Here is a 17412-nt window from a genome sequence, read left to right as displayed (position 1 = left end):
ATCCGTGGATAGTCCATCTACATGAGGTTTGTCTGAACACTTTAGGTTTTCTCATGAGAATGCCGGAATTTCATCAGAATTGTCTGTTACAGTCTTCATGGATTTCTCCCAAAAATTCTTTTACATTTTCTTCAAGAATACCTTCCACTGAACTCAGGTGAATACCTGAGAATTTTGAATAATTTTTATTGACACAACGTCATGAATTCTTCGAGATATTTTTTTGAGTTCTGTCTGAATACATAAGGAATACTTTTCCAGGGACTATGTGCATTCCCTTGCGGCTTTCTTCAAGAGATTTCCCAGCCACTACCTCAAGCTTTGCTCTCAGAGGTTTCTCCGGTAATTGCATCAGTTGTTTTTTTTTTTATCTCGGTCGGACATTCTCTGAAGAACATTTTGAGAAAACTCTTGTACAAAATCCCGTACAATCGTACATTAAACTTTAAGAGCACTGTTTATTCCTTGAAGAACTCGTGAATGAATTTTCGAGCAATCAAAGAGATCATCCTTCTGTATATTTTCGAATTTCCGAGATATCGCATAATTAATCGCTACCGGAAGTTTATAACGACGTGGTGGTCGAGTTATGAGTGTAATGTAATTCCACAATATTCAACATGGGCCCATTCGTAGCCGATTCCAAGTGCCCACTAATGACCCCATAATCTTAATCGGTTGTTTTTCTTAACATCCGCGGAAAGTTAAGAAATCGACGCGTACTGATTTCGAAGAGAAGTTAGATTTAATCTATGATTATAGTACGACGTTTATTCTTTTTATTTCTAAAGTTTATAATGTAGATATCATGTGCAAGTCATCGTTCGCAAATAAAAATGTCGTAAATACTAATGTTTGGGTGTTGGGTTCTATAGAGACGTTTTTCGATATTAATCCATGACTACCCGTCTAGTAATGAGAACGCTATGCACCTATATTTATATAAACCTATTATAAGTATATATGAATCTTTCTGATGAAACATGATCAGATAAGGTATCAATTGACCCCTCAGCGAATCCACTAGCTCCCATCATCATCGTCATCATCGTCCATCTGGCCGAACTGGTTGCTAGTCAAGCCCTTCTCCTGAATCGCCGCCACAACGGCCGTCTCGAGCAAATCCATGCCCTGCTGCTGGTCCAAATCCATCCGACGGGACTCTACACCTCCAGCTGGCACCATTCCTGACGCTTCCCCAATATCGTCATCTTCCCCGGACTGTACAGGTTGAAGCCCCCGTTCGCTGATTGCGGCCATTATTGCACGATCCTCCAAACCTTGTACCACTTCCTGCTCCTCCTGTTGCATATCGTTGTCCTCATGGTCCGGAACTGGAACCGCCGCCGCTTGTCCCTCCGCGCCGCCGTAATGACGCGTCTCGAAAAAGTTCAAATACTGCTCCAGGACCATGTTGATGGTGTTGTCCTCGATGCAGGCCGCAATCTGGGCCTCCTGCCAGCTGGCCAAATCCGGTGCCATTCCCGGACGCATATCCACCAGCACCGGTTGCCGTACGTTGATTTCCTCCAGAGAACTCGACGAGGGGCCGGCGGCCATCGGAACGCGACCGCGACCGTGATTCAGGGCGACCTCCGATTCGGAAGTGGGCCCCTGGAAGGACAACAGACGGGGTCGCTTGAAACTGGAACCACTGTGTGTGTTGCCTCGTCCGGGATTGTTCTCGCTCATCGTGGTGGACACTACATTATTCTGCACAGCGTTATTGCTCCTAAAGCGGTTAATTTGAACGCAAAATCGGAATTTTATTTTTCTTTTATGATGGGAGGAGCTTCTTGCCAAAGGGTTTGTTTTTATTTACGTTTTTACTCTTTTGCGCGGAGCCAAAACAGTGACGATCGATTTTGCTTGCGCTCGAAAGAAGTGATGTCAGTTTGGTGGAGAACATGAAATGGCAAACAAAAACTTTAGGCCTGAATGCTGTTCACACAATTTCGTTTTATTATAAGGGATATTTTTAAAACATAAAGCAAACTTGTTCATAAAATCATTCTCATAGCTGGCGATGTAATTAATGCACAATTATAGAAAGTAAAATAGCGTACAGGAGACAAATTAATATTGATAAATAAAGTCACATTAAATACAGAAATGAGATAATTAATTAAATCTGGCAACGACTGCTGGTGCTGTTTTTGTTGTTTTTTTCTTGAAAAACAGCTGGAAGCATTTTAGTACTATGTTCACAGGGATGTGAAAAAATACCCATCTCATATTTCGAGAGCGCTTCGCAATTAGGGTGAAAATACCAAATAAACAACATTGAGGAAAAAACATTACTAAGGGTCTGTCTCATTTGCGTTGTTAAAATGAGTCCGAACTTAAATTTGACAGTTCGGGAATTATTTCCCCTCTGATTTCGATCTGTCAAAAATAAGTCTGCTCCAGAGGAGACTTATTTTTGACAGATCGAGAATTATTTCTCTAGTTCGTTTTTCTTGTTATGGATGTCGTCTACATTTTTCGTCCCGCTTCGATTGCCGATGTGGCCATCGGTCTGCCCTCCCAGCTGCACCATGGAACTATTGTAAGTTAGAAAATGCAATTCGCCGGATTTATCTCGGTATCCTTGCAAGATACCCTACTTCGGAAGCAGGGCGCATTAGAGCAAATCCGGATGCGAATCGAATGCTCCACTTCCGAAGTTAGGTATCTAGCATAGCTTCCGAGAGAAATCCAACTTCGGAGAAAACCCGTTTCTAACTTTTGCCGCGTCCAAAATATAAAGCTTCCGTGTGTGTGGTGTTGGTTGTTCAATCCGGATGGTCAATCAGAAAATTTCTGTGTTGGCCAAAAGGAATAGTTGCAGGGCTGTTAGCGAGTCACTTTTGACCTGGTAACTAAAAAGTCACTATTTGCAACTAAAATTGAAAGACCTAAAAGGTAGGGATTTTTGCCTCTTTCCGGAAAGTTTCAGGTGAATAGTCTTCAAACATTTTTGTCGAGAAGTCCGAATGTTTGGTCGGGGCTCTTTAAGGAATTTTTGATGCCAATCCGGATAATTTTTTGAAAACAATTATAACATCCATTTTCGTTTTAGGCATTCTTTTGAGTGAAAACTCGTAGTTTTGAAATCACTTATTAATCTCTATCATCATTTAAGTTCAGGTCTTTGCATACCCCAAACAAACAAAATCTAGTTTATTTCAACCAAAATTCTACAATAATTTGGTTATTTCATTTGACAGTTTTCTATTTTTTCATATTATTTTTGTTACAATAAACCATAACTTAGTTGACATAAACTGACAAATTGGTTTAAAACTATCAGAATTATTGTTAGATTTTACTAAAACCAAAGATAGAAACAACAATGTTATTAGTTAATTTCAAATGCATTCATGAGTTTGAAGCAATTAAATTTAAAAAATAGATATTTCATACTTTGCTTTTGTCAAGAATTGGAGTGCTTCGTGTTCTTCGATAATATTCTTCATCATAATATTACATATCGTGGTCTGCGTTCAATTTTTTTATAGAAGTCAATGAGCGTCCTCTGACGATTTTTATTTGCAAAAGTGAGTTTTGCCATAGTAAATCCCATACAAACTTTTAACGGCTTGCGCTAAATTATAGTTTCACCGGTCGAGATGAAATTTTACACAGTTGTTATAGGACCCAAACAGGACCTGAAAAGTGGGCTGGATTGAGAATCAGAATTTCATCCCACACTAACAATTCATTCGAAAAAATCGTAAGGCTTTTAGGGGGAGAGGGTGTTCAAAATATTTCTTTCGAGGGAGGGAGGGAAAATTTAAAAAAAGCAATAATTTTGTTGCTCAAATTGAAAAATCCTTTGTGAAAAACTTTTCACTGTATCCAGCAAGTGTCGTGCAGAGATAGATTTTCAAGACGTATAACGTTGACGTTTGTTTTCCTCTTTAGGGTATTAACTATATTCGCCCTAAGAAATGTTGCGCTCACGCTGGCTATGCAATAGTACAAACGTAGAAAACTTTATTTCACGGTCTCTTCTTTGATATCACACTAATGACATTATGGTAAACCATTACGAAAAATTCTCCTTCAAAAGATTTTTTTTGATGATGTTGTGAATCCAGTATAAAGAAGGACAAACACGTTTTTTAATTGTTTAATTCTCATTGTCTGAGCGTCGCACTAATATGTGATTAGTGCACTGTGTTCATAAATAATCGTTAGAATGCAGCGCCGCGCTTGAATCATTTGATTTCGAAGCGCGGCGAGTGTGAGTTGTGCGCTGTCCGGTTTGGTGTCGGTGCGACAATATTTTGTTTTGAATTTTTTTCGAATCGACAACGATTGCGAATTGGACCAGACAAAAATTAAATTTGATAGTCCATTGATTAATTGGAGGGGAAATAATTTCTGAACTGTCAAATTTAAGTTCGAATTCATTTTAACAACGCAAATGAGACAGACCCTAAGCATGGGGGGTATATTGTGCATTCAGATTAACCACAGACAAACAGACGTAACACTTAGAACAAATGTCGATCAAAATCATAGTCACGAGGACATGTACGCCCAATGCTAAAATCGGTGTGTTTGGCCGATAGGCCAACAGATGGCGGTAGTGTTCAAACGTCAAACACGAACAAAAAAGATGCGAGCGCTGCGGGTGGTGAATCGGTCATCTACCATATTTTTGAACCGACCGTTTGAAAGGTGGTCGATGGCCAATGATGAGAGTGTGTCGTCTGTTTGTCTGTGGATTAACTTTAGACCGAAGTTCATAAGAGAAATGAAATATCACCAACAAAAGTTCACCGAAGTTCGGCGTCGGCATTCTACCGAAGTGCTACGCCGACAAAGGCATTCCTTATGCGTCGGCGAATCACTAAATTAGAATGCCGACGCCGAAGTTTTGACTGTCGAACTTCTAATTGTCACTCGAATGGATCATTGAATGTAGTTTTTGTCAGTGCTCACCGCATCAAAACAAAGGCGCCACTGTATATGGGATTTAACATTGTGACAGCATTGCTGTTCTAGTCAAACGCACACGGTGGTGCTATCTATGCTTTCCATAGCGGCCGTTTTGGTTATTTTAATGATCCATTGTCAATGGATCATTGAATGTAGTTTTTGCAAGTGCTCACCGCTTCGAAACAAAGGCACCACTGTATATGGGATTTAACATTGTGACAGCATTGCTGTTTTGTCAAACACATAAGGCTACGGTGGCGCTATCTATGCTTTCCATAGCAGCCGTTTTGGGTATTTTAATGATCCATACGCAACGCCTACCGTTCATGTTTTATGAGTGTATTCATTTGGCTCACAACGCAGCTAGGCATCCCGCTGTTTGAGTGTTGAAATGCATCAGCATTTGCTGCCTGGCATGGCCCGCGTTTTGACCTGTGCTGTTTGGATCGGCCCACGTGAAAGATGATGCTGTTTGGGCCGGCCCGCCAGAGAGATGATTGTTAAGCGAGCTTTGTTTGTAGTTGACAGCCGTACACCCACCCTGATAATAAGGGCCCATTAACAAATTTCATAAAGCTTTAGGGGGTGAATGGGTATCCTCAAGATGTTACAGCCCATACAAAATTCAGAAAATGTTCTTATTAAATGCGATACGAGAGGGTGGGGTTGTCAAAAAAGGCCACTTTCAGCGTTATGAAATATATGAATGAACGCTAAGACATATTTAAATGCGCCTCCGTCATCAAAAGAGTGACACATCCAGATAACCGATTGGATAATAGTTAAGAATCAACGATTATCGTCGATTTGGTATTGTGATTTTCACGCATAAATCCAAACCGTATCACAACACCACGAAAAATGGTTTATGGTCCTTATTTTACCATATTCGAAATGGTTCCATCAACCATAATCGAATTATAGTGAGGTAAAGTTTCGACCATTCTTTTTTAAGTTTTCACGAATCGGACAGTACCAACAACGGGTTGTTAAGAATGTTTACCGTTCCAAAACAGGCAACTTTCCATACGAATTTTCAGAGCAAACCACAATAGAAACATATTCAGTACGGTTGAAAATATCGCTACCGAGACATTTGTGCAACAGTTGGGGTATAGTTTTACCGCAGAGCAGTACAGTATGGGGTATGGTTCAAACCTGATGTTCATAATTGAAACAAATATTGTGCTTTGCTTTGATAAATGGATTATTGGGAAAGTTTTTTTTATTTATTTATTTTTTTTTTTTATTTTTTTTTAATTTCTTTATTAGTATCATTCCAAACATTACATTCATTTCTTATATCTAGGTGTTCTGTGTTATTAGACAACACTATCATCCTAATTTGGTAAAACAAATTTAAGATTTTATTAACATTTTGTTAACAACATATAACATTTCATTTGCCGTAGCAGTTCAGATTTTTTACAGGTGAGTTGATTTCACCTGCTTATAAGAGAAAAAAAAAACGCTTTCAATATACTTAACCTAACTTAACCTAAACATATAACGCATTAATCGTGGCAATAGAAGATTGTAAAGATTTTTGCCTGAAATTATTTATTATTTTATTTGACATTTGTTCCAATGTTTCAACATTGGATATTCTTATTGGGAAAGTTGTATATCGCACTTCGAAGGTCACCAAGCAGTGGTTCCAAATATGTTTCTAAGCAAATTGATCGATACCCAAAGTTCTTCAAATGAACATTTACGCGACAAATTACACTGGATTTTCTATCCAAATGCTGATTTGCACTTGACTGCATCATAGCCACAATGGATCATTGAATGTAGTTTTTGCAAGTGCTCACCGCATCAAAACAAAGGCGCCACTGTATATGGAATTTAACATTGTGACAGCATTGCTGTTCTGTCAAACACACAAGGCTACGGTGGCGCTACCCGGATAAAAACGTATCATTCAGTGAATGGAATAAACAATTAATGTACAATATAACGTATTGGATACAATACAGCGTATTGTAATTGAATGTCGAAGCAATATTATTCTTGTTTGGATATACAATTCAAAAACAATATAATATATTGTAACAGAACATTGTATTGTTTTTAATTGGTTTTATACCTTACAATTTTGGTCAAATTCCTATTTTCGCGTAAAACAACTGTAGCTTTTTTCTATGCAGCTTTGCTGAAAGAAATAAACAAAACAAGTTCAGAAAGCAAGAAATGTTGGGTGAAAAATATTCAAAAAGTAAAAATAAGTAGTTTTTTAGAAGTCACTTGACATTAGCTGTAACGACGTATGCAATCATGATACAGTTCGTTGAATTGTCTTTGTATTGTACAACAATACAAAAATTGCTAATCAAGACATTACATGAACATTATATCGTATTGTATTTTCAAAATGTTTGTATGAGAAAATATCTATATTTGTATTGTTACGATACTTAACCACCCATACATTATATTGCAAAAATCTCATATACCATACAGTGAACTGTTCAAAACAATATATTGTACTGTAATTGTATTGTCATTTTACATATACTGTATTGTATTTCCAATATATTGAATGGTACTGTTGCAATACGTTATATAGTTTTTGTATTGTATTTTTTATCCGGGTATCTATGCTTTCCATAGCGGCCGTTTTGGTTATTTTAATGATCCATTAATTATAATCAAACAAGCTTATTTCAAATGGCTGACATACTTTTACAAATGTTTTACAAGCAAGTTTTCGTGAAACAAATAAAACAAACAAACTAGCAACCCTGCTGAGAGCACATGCTTTTGATAAAACGTAAACAATTTTCGTTGGCGCGAAAACGATTCACTGCCTTTTCTTGCCCGCCAACGGCGAAAACAAAGGGTTTGACGTTTCCGCACTTATGAACCCGTCCGCACTTCTGAAGTGCGGGGTCCAATAAGGTGGGAACTGCGCAATACTAATTTAAGATAAAATTTTCAAGTATTTGATTTTTTCACATATTTTGTAATTGGAATTAACTGTTACCTAAACGCTCATCATTTCATACACCGCAACCGCATCCATTATCATTTATGCTCTCGAGTTTCAGATTTCCGTATCATTCCATTACCATTTGGAACAATAAAAATCGCAACCTCCGGCACACTGTTTCCGAAGCGGCATCTCTTTTTCATTTTGACTCCACATGATGCTGGACTCTGGAATAAGCGTAGAGCTATAAATCACGATTTTTTTTATTTTCTTCACTTCAATGATTTTTGATTAACTTACCGGGGAATGTGAACTGAGGCGTCAGCATCAGAAATACGAATATTATTACGGTGTTTCTTAACAAAAACGAAACTGTGTTGTGCGGTCGAAAATTGACTGCAAAACAAAAAAACAGACCCATCCCAGGGCCGTGTACCACAGTGTGTATGGTAGAATAATATTCACTTATGGTTGCTCAGTTGGGAAACGGTTATACCGTTCGGAGAAAATAAAAGGTAAGAGAACCACAAAAACAATATCAATGATACAGTTTTACCATTGCTCATAGACTTTACTGAGAAAATATCGGGTATGAGTAACAGTAGTGATTATAGTTGCGTTATGTTTATAAGTCTTCGCATACGGTAAATATTTAAATATTTTAACACTACTGGTAGGGATTGTTTTCTGTGGCTAACAATCCCATAGAAACAATGCATGCAAACATACTCGCCAGCTGTCACTTCCACCTCCCCTATAGCTGACCTCACCACGCGCTCACTGACTGCTTGAATTGCTGAACCTCCCTTCGAGAAATCTCGGACGCATCGTTGCTATAAATCGTGCCTACTTTGGATTTCGCAAAACTCTTCGATCGAGCAAAGTTCACCATCGCACGAAGTTAACCAACTACAAGACGCTGATTAGACCGGTACTCCTCTATTGGCACGAAACATGGACCCTACGTTGCAGATGATCAACACACCCTTAGTGTTTTCAAACGGAAGGTGTTGTGGACATCTACTGTGGAGTGCAGATGGAAGACGGAAAGTGGAGAAGTCAGATGAACCATGCTGTTGGGAGAACCAACTATCATCCACCTGGCGAAAATTGGGAGTTTGCGGTGAGCCAGGCATTTCACCAGAATGTCGGATAACAACTTGGTGAAAATGATTCTCGAAAACAATCCGACCGGCATGAGTCGAGATCAGTGAACCAAAATGTACCGTCAAAAACTGTAGTGAGCGTGACAATCACACATAGACTACCATGACTTTCATGCAACAAAAACATTCATGTGATACTGAAAATAAAAGTCATGCGCGACTGTGACTATTTTTTGGTCAGCAATAAATGTATCATGGTTGTAATGAATTACTGTAGTAGACGTTAATCTGTATTATCATAATGTGCCACTCACAATGTGCACCGATTGAAATATGTTTTTCTTTTCATTCTTGTATCAACCAGTCGCACCAGCTTGAGGGCTGTCCATAACTCACGGGTTATTTTTCTATTTTTAGACTCCTTTTCCTTCGTCGGTTTTTCGTCTATACAAAAAAAAATATGCCGATCGTAATCTTTGGTCAAACAAACTACCCCCGCCCTTCTCCCCCCATGGATGACCACATTGTTTATGGACAGCACCTTGTGCGAGAACGGCTCGAAGCAGAAACATACGAATAAAGAGGGTAGAAGCAAACCTTAAAAAACCCTGGTACTCCGTTTGTGCCACTTTTTTGTTGCTTCCAATGAACGCCCTCTTCTCCAATGGACCAATGCACGAGTTCAATCGTTGACGTTTGAGCGGTGCCATGTTATTTACGTTACCATGGTAGCTAGTGAATACGGCACCGCCATGGGCGTAAATAGCCATCAGACTTGAGGGGGGCCACGGCCCCTTCTCATGAGAGATAAAAGTCGTAAAGGATTTAGATAACTTAACAATGCTTGTTTCGATTATATTTGTGAACCGATTATAGTGGCGCATTTTCATACAGAGGTAGAGCAAATCCTAAAAATTGTCCGAAACCGATTGAACAACGTTCTTACCAAATGTCACTTTTATGGAAAAATAGTAAACGTATTTAGAAATCATTTTTTTCGCTTAAATTGACAAGATGACGTATTCAACCCAATCTTATAGATCTCGAATAGAATACAAGGATTTAAAAGCAGACTATAATCAGGATTTAGCTTTCCAATTCGATCTAAACTAGAATTTTTGCAAAGTTACAAAATAAGATAAAGATTTAAATGTATCAGTTTAATTTTGGTTTATGATCAATGTAAAATTCACACCGACAAGTCAAAAAAACCAAACCTATGAAAACAAAACCCATGCAAGTTTGATAGGATGAATTATTGTTGCTCAGCATTTCTGTAGCGAACGATTCATTTCTCAAAACCTCTCGAAACCAAAACTTGAACATAGGATTGAATAATACCTTTTTTGTAAGAGTTAATAACTTTAAATCTTAAAGCTGCTTGGCTACCATCACATTGAAGGATTGAAGGTTTTTGTATCCAAATAAAGCTGTCGTCAGCAAATTCGTACGATAATAGTTTTTTTTTTTTTTTTGAAGAAAGCAAGGTAGGTATTTTGCTCAATGATTTAATAATATCCAATCAGAGTAAGGTAGGGCAAAAGATCGACCTTAGTGGTATAATCAAAATTTTCATAAAAACAATAGCAGTTGATAGGATATAAATACCATGCAATGAACCTTCAACATATTTGCTATCATTTCGCTGATTGTCTTAAACGAACTTTTGCCCCACCGGTGGAGCAAAAGCTCGCTGGCCGAAACACTAAATACCGACACTTTTACGACAGACATACTTTATACCAGCCATAAACTTATGTTTACAGATAAATACGCACTGAATTTTCATCGAAAAATTTCCTTAAAAAAGCCCAAAAAAAGCAGTTGTTCGGAAAACTAATTGAAAATGTGAAATTTTGGTGACTTTTTTCGAACGATTGCATAATCGTTCGCTAAAATTGAAGATAATATGTGAATTTGAGGTAATTTGTAGATTTCTCTGCGAGCTTATATGGGCCGAATTTTTGCCCCGCTGAGTCGAACGTTTGCCACACTATGGGCCAAAAATTGATTCCAAGCAATTATGTAGTAGCTAATACACCTCAAAGCATCCTTATGATGCCTAAAAACGCCCTTGAATAAAAAATCAAAGAAGATTTTATAGTTATTATTTCCATGCAATGAAAGTTTGACCAAAAATTATAATTTCCAAACAACAAATAGCCATAATTTTTCCAAATATCAAACGGTTCTTATGATATTTGTAGTGAAAGTCTCTCACTTGAACACTATGGCATTTATAAGCTTTGATTTGAATTGAGCTAGAAATTTTAAAAAGAAAATCTTGTCCCACTCGAAGTTTTGCCCCACTCTCTCTAGTAAATTCCTATCTTGGGCTACTAAAAATCGAAATCGATCCGCTTGAGGTGAAGATAAATCAAAGCCAAACATCAAATTTTCAAGAGCACAAATCTGGAAAACCGAACGCCCGTTTAAGCTGGTTACCACCAGCTAGTGACCAATTGATTAAGTTTTCAGTTTAAACAGATGTTTGATTTTGCAGATTTGTGCTCTTGAAAATTTGAGGTATGGCTTCGATTTATCTTCACCTTAACAAAAGGTTGTTTCATAGGATTTGGTAAAATAAGGAATCTGAGCCAAAAGAAATTTAAGAATGTTTTGTGATTTTACATCCATAAAATTCTAATGTTAGTGTGACTTACAGAAAATTTATTGCAGTTAGGCTTTCTAGATTTTTTTAAACTTGCCAAAAAAAAACACATATACAAAACAAAGCAGTAAACCATCGTTAATCTAGAAACAATTTTCATCTATTTTCCTTACAAATAACGCAACGTCATCTAATTCAGAACATTTGAATGCAAATGCTTCACTGTCGTCTAGTTACCAGCAGTTTATATCTGTTCCTGACGTCACGGAGACAAATTTATTGAACAACTCATATATTTAAATATGAAACATTTAAAAGTTTGCAAAAATGTATACAAACTAAAATTTGCTTGTTGTACCATTGTTTATTTTTGATTTTTTTAATAAAACTTTACCATAACTCTCATACACAAACATTTCCCAGTAAAAATGATTCGTTCTAGATAATTGATCACAAAATATCGTAGCTTGTTTTAAAACATGCTTCAATGAATTTCAATATCGGGATAGGGCAAAAAGGAAACAGTATGGCAGTATATGACGTTTTAAAATCACATATTGCTATTGCCTGTCAAAGAATGATCATATAGAAATTTATATTCAAAATGCATTTAACGCGTTTAGTATCATAAGTGCATGTTTGATACTAAAACCTAGTTTTAACTATATTGTCATTTCTTCTCCATTTTTTTCGGGGGGGCCAAGCCCATGATTCGGGGGGGCCAGGCCCCCCCTGGCCCCTCCCTATTTACGCCAATGGGCACCGCTCAAATGTCAAATTAGTGAACTCGTGCAAAGGTCCATGGACCAATGCACGAGTTCACTAATTTGACGTTTGAGCGGTGCCGAATTCACTCGTTGCCATGGTCACGTAAAAAACACGGGACCGCTCAAACGTCAAATAGTGTACTCGTGCATTGGTCCATGGACCAATGCACGAGTTCACTGATTTGACTTTTGAGCGGTGCCGAATTCACTGGTTTCCATGGTCACATAAATAACACGGCACCGCTAAAACACAGACAAACAGACGCAACACTTAGAACAAGTCTCAATCAGAATCATAGTCACGAGAACATGTACGCCCAATGCTAAAATCGGTGTTTTTGGTCGACGGGCCAACAGATGGCGATAGTGTATAAACGTCAAACACGAATAAAAACGATGCAAGCGCTGCGGGTGGCGGATTGGCCACCTACCATATTTTCGAATCAACCGTTTAAAATGTGGTCGATGGACAATGATGAGAGTGTGACGTCTGTTTGTCTGTGGCTAAAACGTCAAATGGTGAACTCGTGCATTGCTCCATTGTGCAGCAGTGAAAACGCAGCTGCGATGAAGTGGCGATTTGGATCAAAAGCAAACGAATGAAGAGTTGTCGCTACGATCGCAGCTGCGTTGTGATTGTTTTTTACATTCATTTCGCATTCCCGTCATCCACAACAGCATAACGTTCATGGGAGGCTGAAAAGAATTGCACGCTACTCTTATCCATGTCAGGTAATACATTCATGGCTGCAGTGAGAATGTATCAGTAGCAACCTGAATGTCGCAAATGAATGTTTTGAAACCTCTTGCATGTGAATGTAACAGCAATGCGACAATAGCACCAAAAATGTATTATACGCTTCACTGGTCGAGATGGTGCGCAGCAAGAAAGATGGGTCGATCGAGGACAATCCGCTGGCCCTTCGGAGACTGCGTGGCTGGCAACGGGCAGCCATAGACCGAGTCGAATGGAGACGTCTGCTATGTACTGCTGATTAGCTGCTGTACAGGAATCGCTGAAGAAATTTCTCACCGATTCCTTGCAGAAGTTTTCTACCGCGACTCCCGTTTGAACTTACATCTCTTTTCAACTGCGTACTGTGATCAGAAAAAAACGCTTCCTCGATCGATTCCTTGCAGGAATTTCCAATGCATCAAGATAGGCCAAGAAATTACTTGTCAGCAGCGAATCAGGCTTAACTTTTTGCTCATTAAAACCACGTTCTTAAGTTTGTAACTTCGCGTGTGATTTCTCCACCAAATATCCGAAACTCCTTTCAACAGTAAGTACATTGAAAACTAATATTGTATTGTGTATTTCTTTCACTACTGGACTGCGAAGTGCGGCTTCATAAGTGCGGAAATGCGAATAAAAGTGCGAGATTGCATTGAATCATGTTGGTGTCTTCAGAGCACTTGCTCTTTAGACTGCGATGAATAACCCCACTGAAAACACCGATTCGAACTGATGCAATTGCGCACTTTTATTAGCGTTCCCGCACTTGTAAAAACTTCTGCGTTAGTCCAGTGGTGAAAGAAATGCGCAATAATTGAAATGATTAGACTTTCATGACGAAATTGAGAAGCTGCCAAAAAGTACCGATGGTACATTTTCAAACACCATTCACCTTTCATCCTTGATTTCAGTCCCTACCAGCTGACTTTGACACGAGAACACGACCAGCTAGAGTACGAGAACAATGACGATGACAGTAAACATCGGAAGGTCAGCTGGTTTTGTTGTGTGAACAAGACCAGCTGATGAGCCGGCCGGAGAAAACTGTCATGAATATCAGGATAATTGCATTGGCGGCGGTGATCGAAAAGGGGTAGAGAAATCGAAGGCGAAATCTGAGAAAGACGAAATTCAGATCACTAAAGTGGTGAAAATCGCAATATACATAAAATATTTTTATTAGGATTCGCGACAGCGAATATGTTGCTTTTCCGTGAAATCCCAAACTCCCGGAAAAAAAATTCCCGGTTTACCGATCCCTCTGCGGTGTACTAAAATTTTCATATTTGCGCAACCCTGATAGAAAAACAGAACTGTCAAAAGGTTTGCATCATTTTTCGTCTTTTTCATTCGCGAAGAAAAATCGAAACGAAAATGGCCTGGTCGTCGTCCTTGCATTGAATCAGTGTCCTGTCGAGTAAAATCGCGAAAATTCACCATTTCCAGCCCGGAAACAGTTCCGTCGTGCGCGTTGCTCCATTGCTGAAAGTGTGGAAAATGTTTTCCGAACGAAGAAATGTGAATAGCAGCCGTCAGCGCCAGGGAAAATAAACCAGGAAGTGGGTCCTTCACAGGAGTAGCAGCACTCCAGCTGCTGCTTCATTCAAAGGCGACAAAGGAAAAATCGATACACGGGCTGTTTTTGATAGAAGGACGAGGCGAAAATTTTCCCCTGCAGGGAGGATTTTGCGACTTTGTAGATTGCGTTTCTTTTAGCGATTATGGAGGTGCTTGTGTTGAAACCTGGTAAGTAGGAATAATTTCTTGGTTTTTTTTTTCCAGAATTATGGGGTAGTTAACTGCGTAGATTACTCATTCTCGATTTTCCTTTTTAGATAATCCGGAAGTGCTGAAGGTGGTTGGCAATAACAATAACAACAACCCAGCAGGAAGCGGCGACAAAGTCGATGAAAAGCTGGTAGACGGACCGATGGCCGCGGCCATGACCAGTAGTATAGCGAGCATTCTGGATGATACGACTCCGAGTGATTCCGGGGTCCAATTGCTGGACTCGGAGTCGAGTGGCCTGAACGAGTCAATGATCTCGAGTGCCGGAGGGTTCGATTTCGAGGCAACGAACCTACAGAACAACAACAATGGCAGGCCGGATCTGGAAAGTCCCGTGAAGGAAGAGCTGGGCAAGTTTGTCGAGATCGATGTTCAGAAGATGGACGAAGCGATTGGAGGTGGGGAAGAGGTGGAACAGGCCATGACCAGCAGTCAGATACCGGACGAGATGATTTCCAGCACTTGCTCGACATTCGACACGGAAAACATCGTGTATAGGAGAAGGGTGAAGAAGACGGCACCGCTGGTGAGCAAAACCCCGAAGAAGAGAGTTTCCTTTCACGAGGACATTCTGAAGAATACGAAAACGGATAACATTCATATTGAGCATGGATTCATAACGTACAAAATGGGTGCCAGCAAGAACAAGCAGCAGATGGGAGCGAAGGGAAGGTACTCCTGGTGTTCGGAGTACGAAGATGACGCATTGGACTATGGCGATGAGGAGGCTAGTGATAATCGGCAGTATGTGTACAGGAACGCTTGTTCGGATGTTTTAGATTATGGAAAAACTGGTGAGTGTTAAAGCAGGGCTTATTTAGTTCTTCTAACAGAAAGTTACAAATTAGAACTGAGGGTCGTTTTTGACCGGTAAATTGTATGACTGAAGGCACACATGTCTAATTTGGAGACTCTAACTTTGGCGACCTAGGGGAACGTGTTCTCGGCAATCTAAGCAGCTGGACTTTTAAAAAGGCAATTATACACAACAATTAAGCACAAGAATTAGCAGGAGACACTTGAAACACACTTGAGCACTCTTTATTCATTGGTTATTATACACAAAACACTATTTTGTTCTCTAAATCATCTGCTTTTCCTCGCCAAAGTCACGAGGCACTTGTACTTTTATCGACAATGCAATTACTATTGTCGGCAAACAAAATGTTCTCTTCGGCAACCCAAAACTGTACAAAAACTAGCTAATGTATTGGTTATTTTTCGCATGTGTTGACAATGACTGAAATTCACATCGCTCATTATGTTCTATTCGTTGAAAGGGCCAATGCAGAAAAATACAGATTACACTGAAAACAGCGTTGCAGTTATAAATACAGTAACAGAGAATCAAATTGAATGCACAACGCCACTTAATTTGTGCAGACTAAGGCGCCGTCCACTCATTACGTAACGCTCTAGGGGGATGGGAAGTAAACTCAAATGGTGCGGCTCATACATATTTTTTTTTTCATACATAGACAGTTACGGAGGGGGAAGGGAGTCGAAAATTGAACAGTTTAGCGTTACCTCATAAATGGACGCTGCCTAATTTTGTTTCCATTTATTTCATCGAATATTTTTTGTATCAAGTCTCACTGTGGCAGCATTTCGGCTGTGAAAATTGACATGCCATAGTTATAAACTTAAAAGTTGCAGCAGGTGCGATTCCAAGAACCAACCAACCAAGAACTTGCAGCGTGACGTCATTGTCAATTGATTCATAATGTAGTGCTCTGCAAGGAAAATCCACGGAACGCAATTATTGGATAATTTGAATTTCAGAATTGCGTTTGAATTGCGCGTAATATTGTCTGCGCGTTACTGCCACCGCTGGATGTTGATTTAAAATAAGTGTCGGAATATTATCCCTTTTTTTGCTCCTGATCCACACCATCCGTCCGCATTGTTATAGGGTTACCAGACGTACTCTTTTTAGAGTACATGTACTCTTTTTTGTCTTAAAAATTTGTGTACTATTCTTTTTGCTAAATGGGCTCAATTGTACTCTTTTCTAGTTATCACTGACGATTGCCGAACAAATCAAATCATATATTGAAGAAACCGGATATTTCCCATGAAAACAAGGATCCAACGATTTTCGTAAAATTATAGCTGATTCGAATCGGTACGATTAGCTCAATAATGATCATCAAACATTCATAAGCTCATATATCTCTCTAAATATAGATATAAGTGACCTAACGGTAAAACTATTGTTAAATAATTAGCTAACTATTGATTTTTAGTTTATAGCTCATTATTGATTATTGATTTAGTTTTGAACTATTGGGAACAACTTTTGCTCAGGCACTTTTATCAGCACGTCGTTTTCCAATGGTCCAATGGTTGAACACAGCTGTGGAAATGGAAGGATTTAACTTTAAAATATGGTGCCTAGAAGAGGAAAATAAGCTATTAAACTAATCAAGCTTACGTCTTCTATATTGCTTCAACAATTCACTAGAAAAACTTAATTTAATGACAATACTCGAGATTCTTTTGAGATTCAACGTTTGAAAAAGCGTTATTCTCAGTTCAAGTTT

The 17412-nt window shown here is 38.9% G+C and overlaps 2 protein-coding genes across 3 annotated transcripts in view; one reads left to right on the top strand and one right to left on the bottom strand.

Annotated features, from left to right (window-relative positions):
• Nucleotides 1-751: 751 nt before the first annotated feature.
• On the bottom strand, nucleotides 752-1898 carry LOC5576750. Its single transcript, XM_001656197.2, has one exon. The coding sequence runs from the start codon at nucleotides 1690-1692 to the stop codon at nucleotides 1024-1026; it is 669 nt and encodes a 222-aa protein (XP_001656247.1). The 5' UTR covers nucleotides 1693-1898; the 3' UTR covers nucleotides 752-1023.
• Nucleotides 1899-14411: 12513 nt separating this feature from the next.
• LOC5576751 overlaps nucleotides 14412-17412 on the top strand; it is a 58934-nt gene continuing 55933 nt past the window's right edge. Inside the window, exons 1-2 of one of the 2 annotated variants that reach the window (XM_021852663.1) lie at nucleotides 14412-14827; nucleotides 14917-15663. In XM_021852663.1, the coding sequence (XP_021708355.1) occupies nucleotides 14803-14827; nucleotides 14917-15663 (772 nt within the window). In that variant the 5' untranslated portion in view covers nucleotides 14412-14802. The remainder of the gene's footprint in view (nucleotides 14828-14916; nucleotides 15664-17412) is intronic. The other variant, XM_021852664.1, reaches the window with a different exon arrangement.

Source organism: Aedes aegypti, chromosome 3 (assembly GCF_002204515.2).
Source record: "Aedes aegypti strain LVP_AGWG chromosome 3, AaegL5.0 Primary Assembly, whole genome shotgun sequence".
Taxonomy (NCBI): domain Eukaryota; kingdom Metazoa; phylum Arthropoda; class Insecta; order Diptera; family Culicidae; genus Aedes; species Aedes aegypti.
Note: the sequence above shows the minus strand (reverse complement) of the source record. Positions and strands in the feature narration are given on the sequence as shown.

Coding starts and splice junctions, on each gene's coding strand:
- LOC5576750 (XM_001656197.2), bottom strand. CDS start 1,692: ATGAGCGAGAACAATCCCGGACGAGGCAACACACACAGTGGTTCCAGT.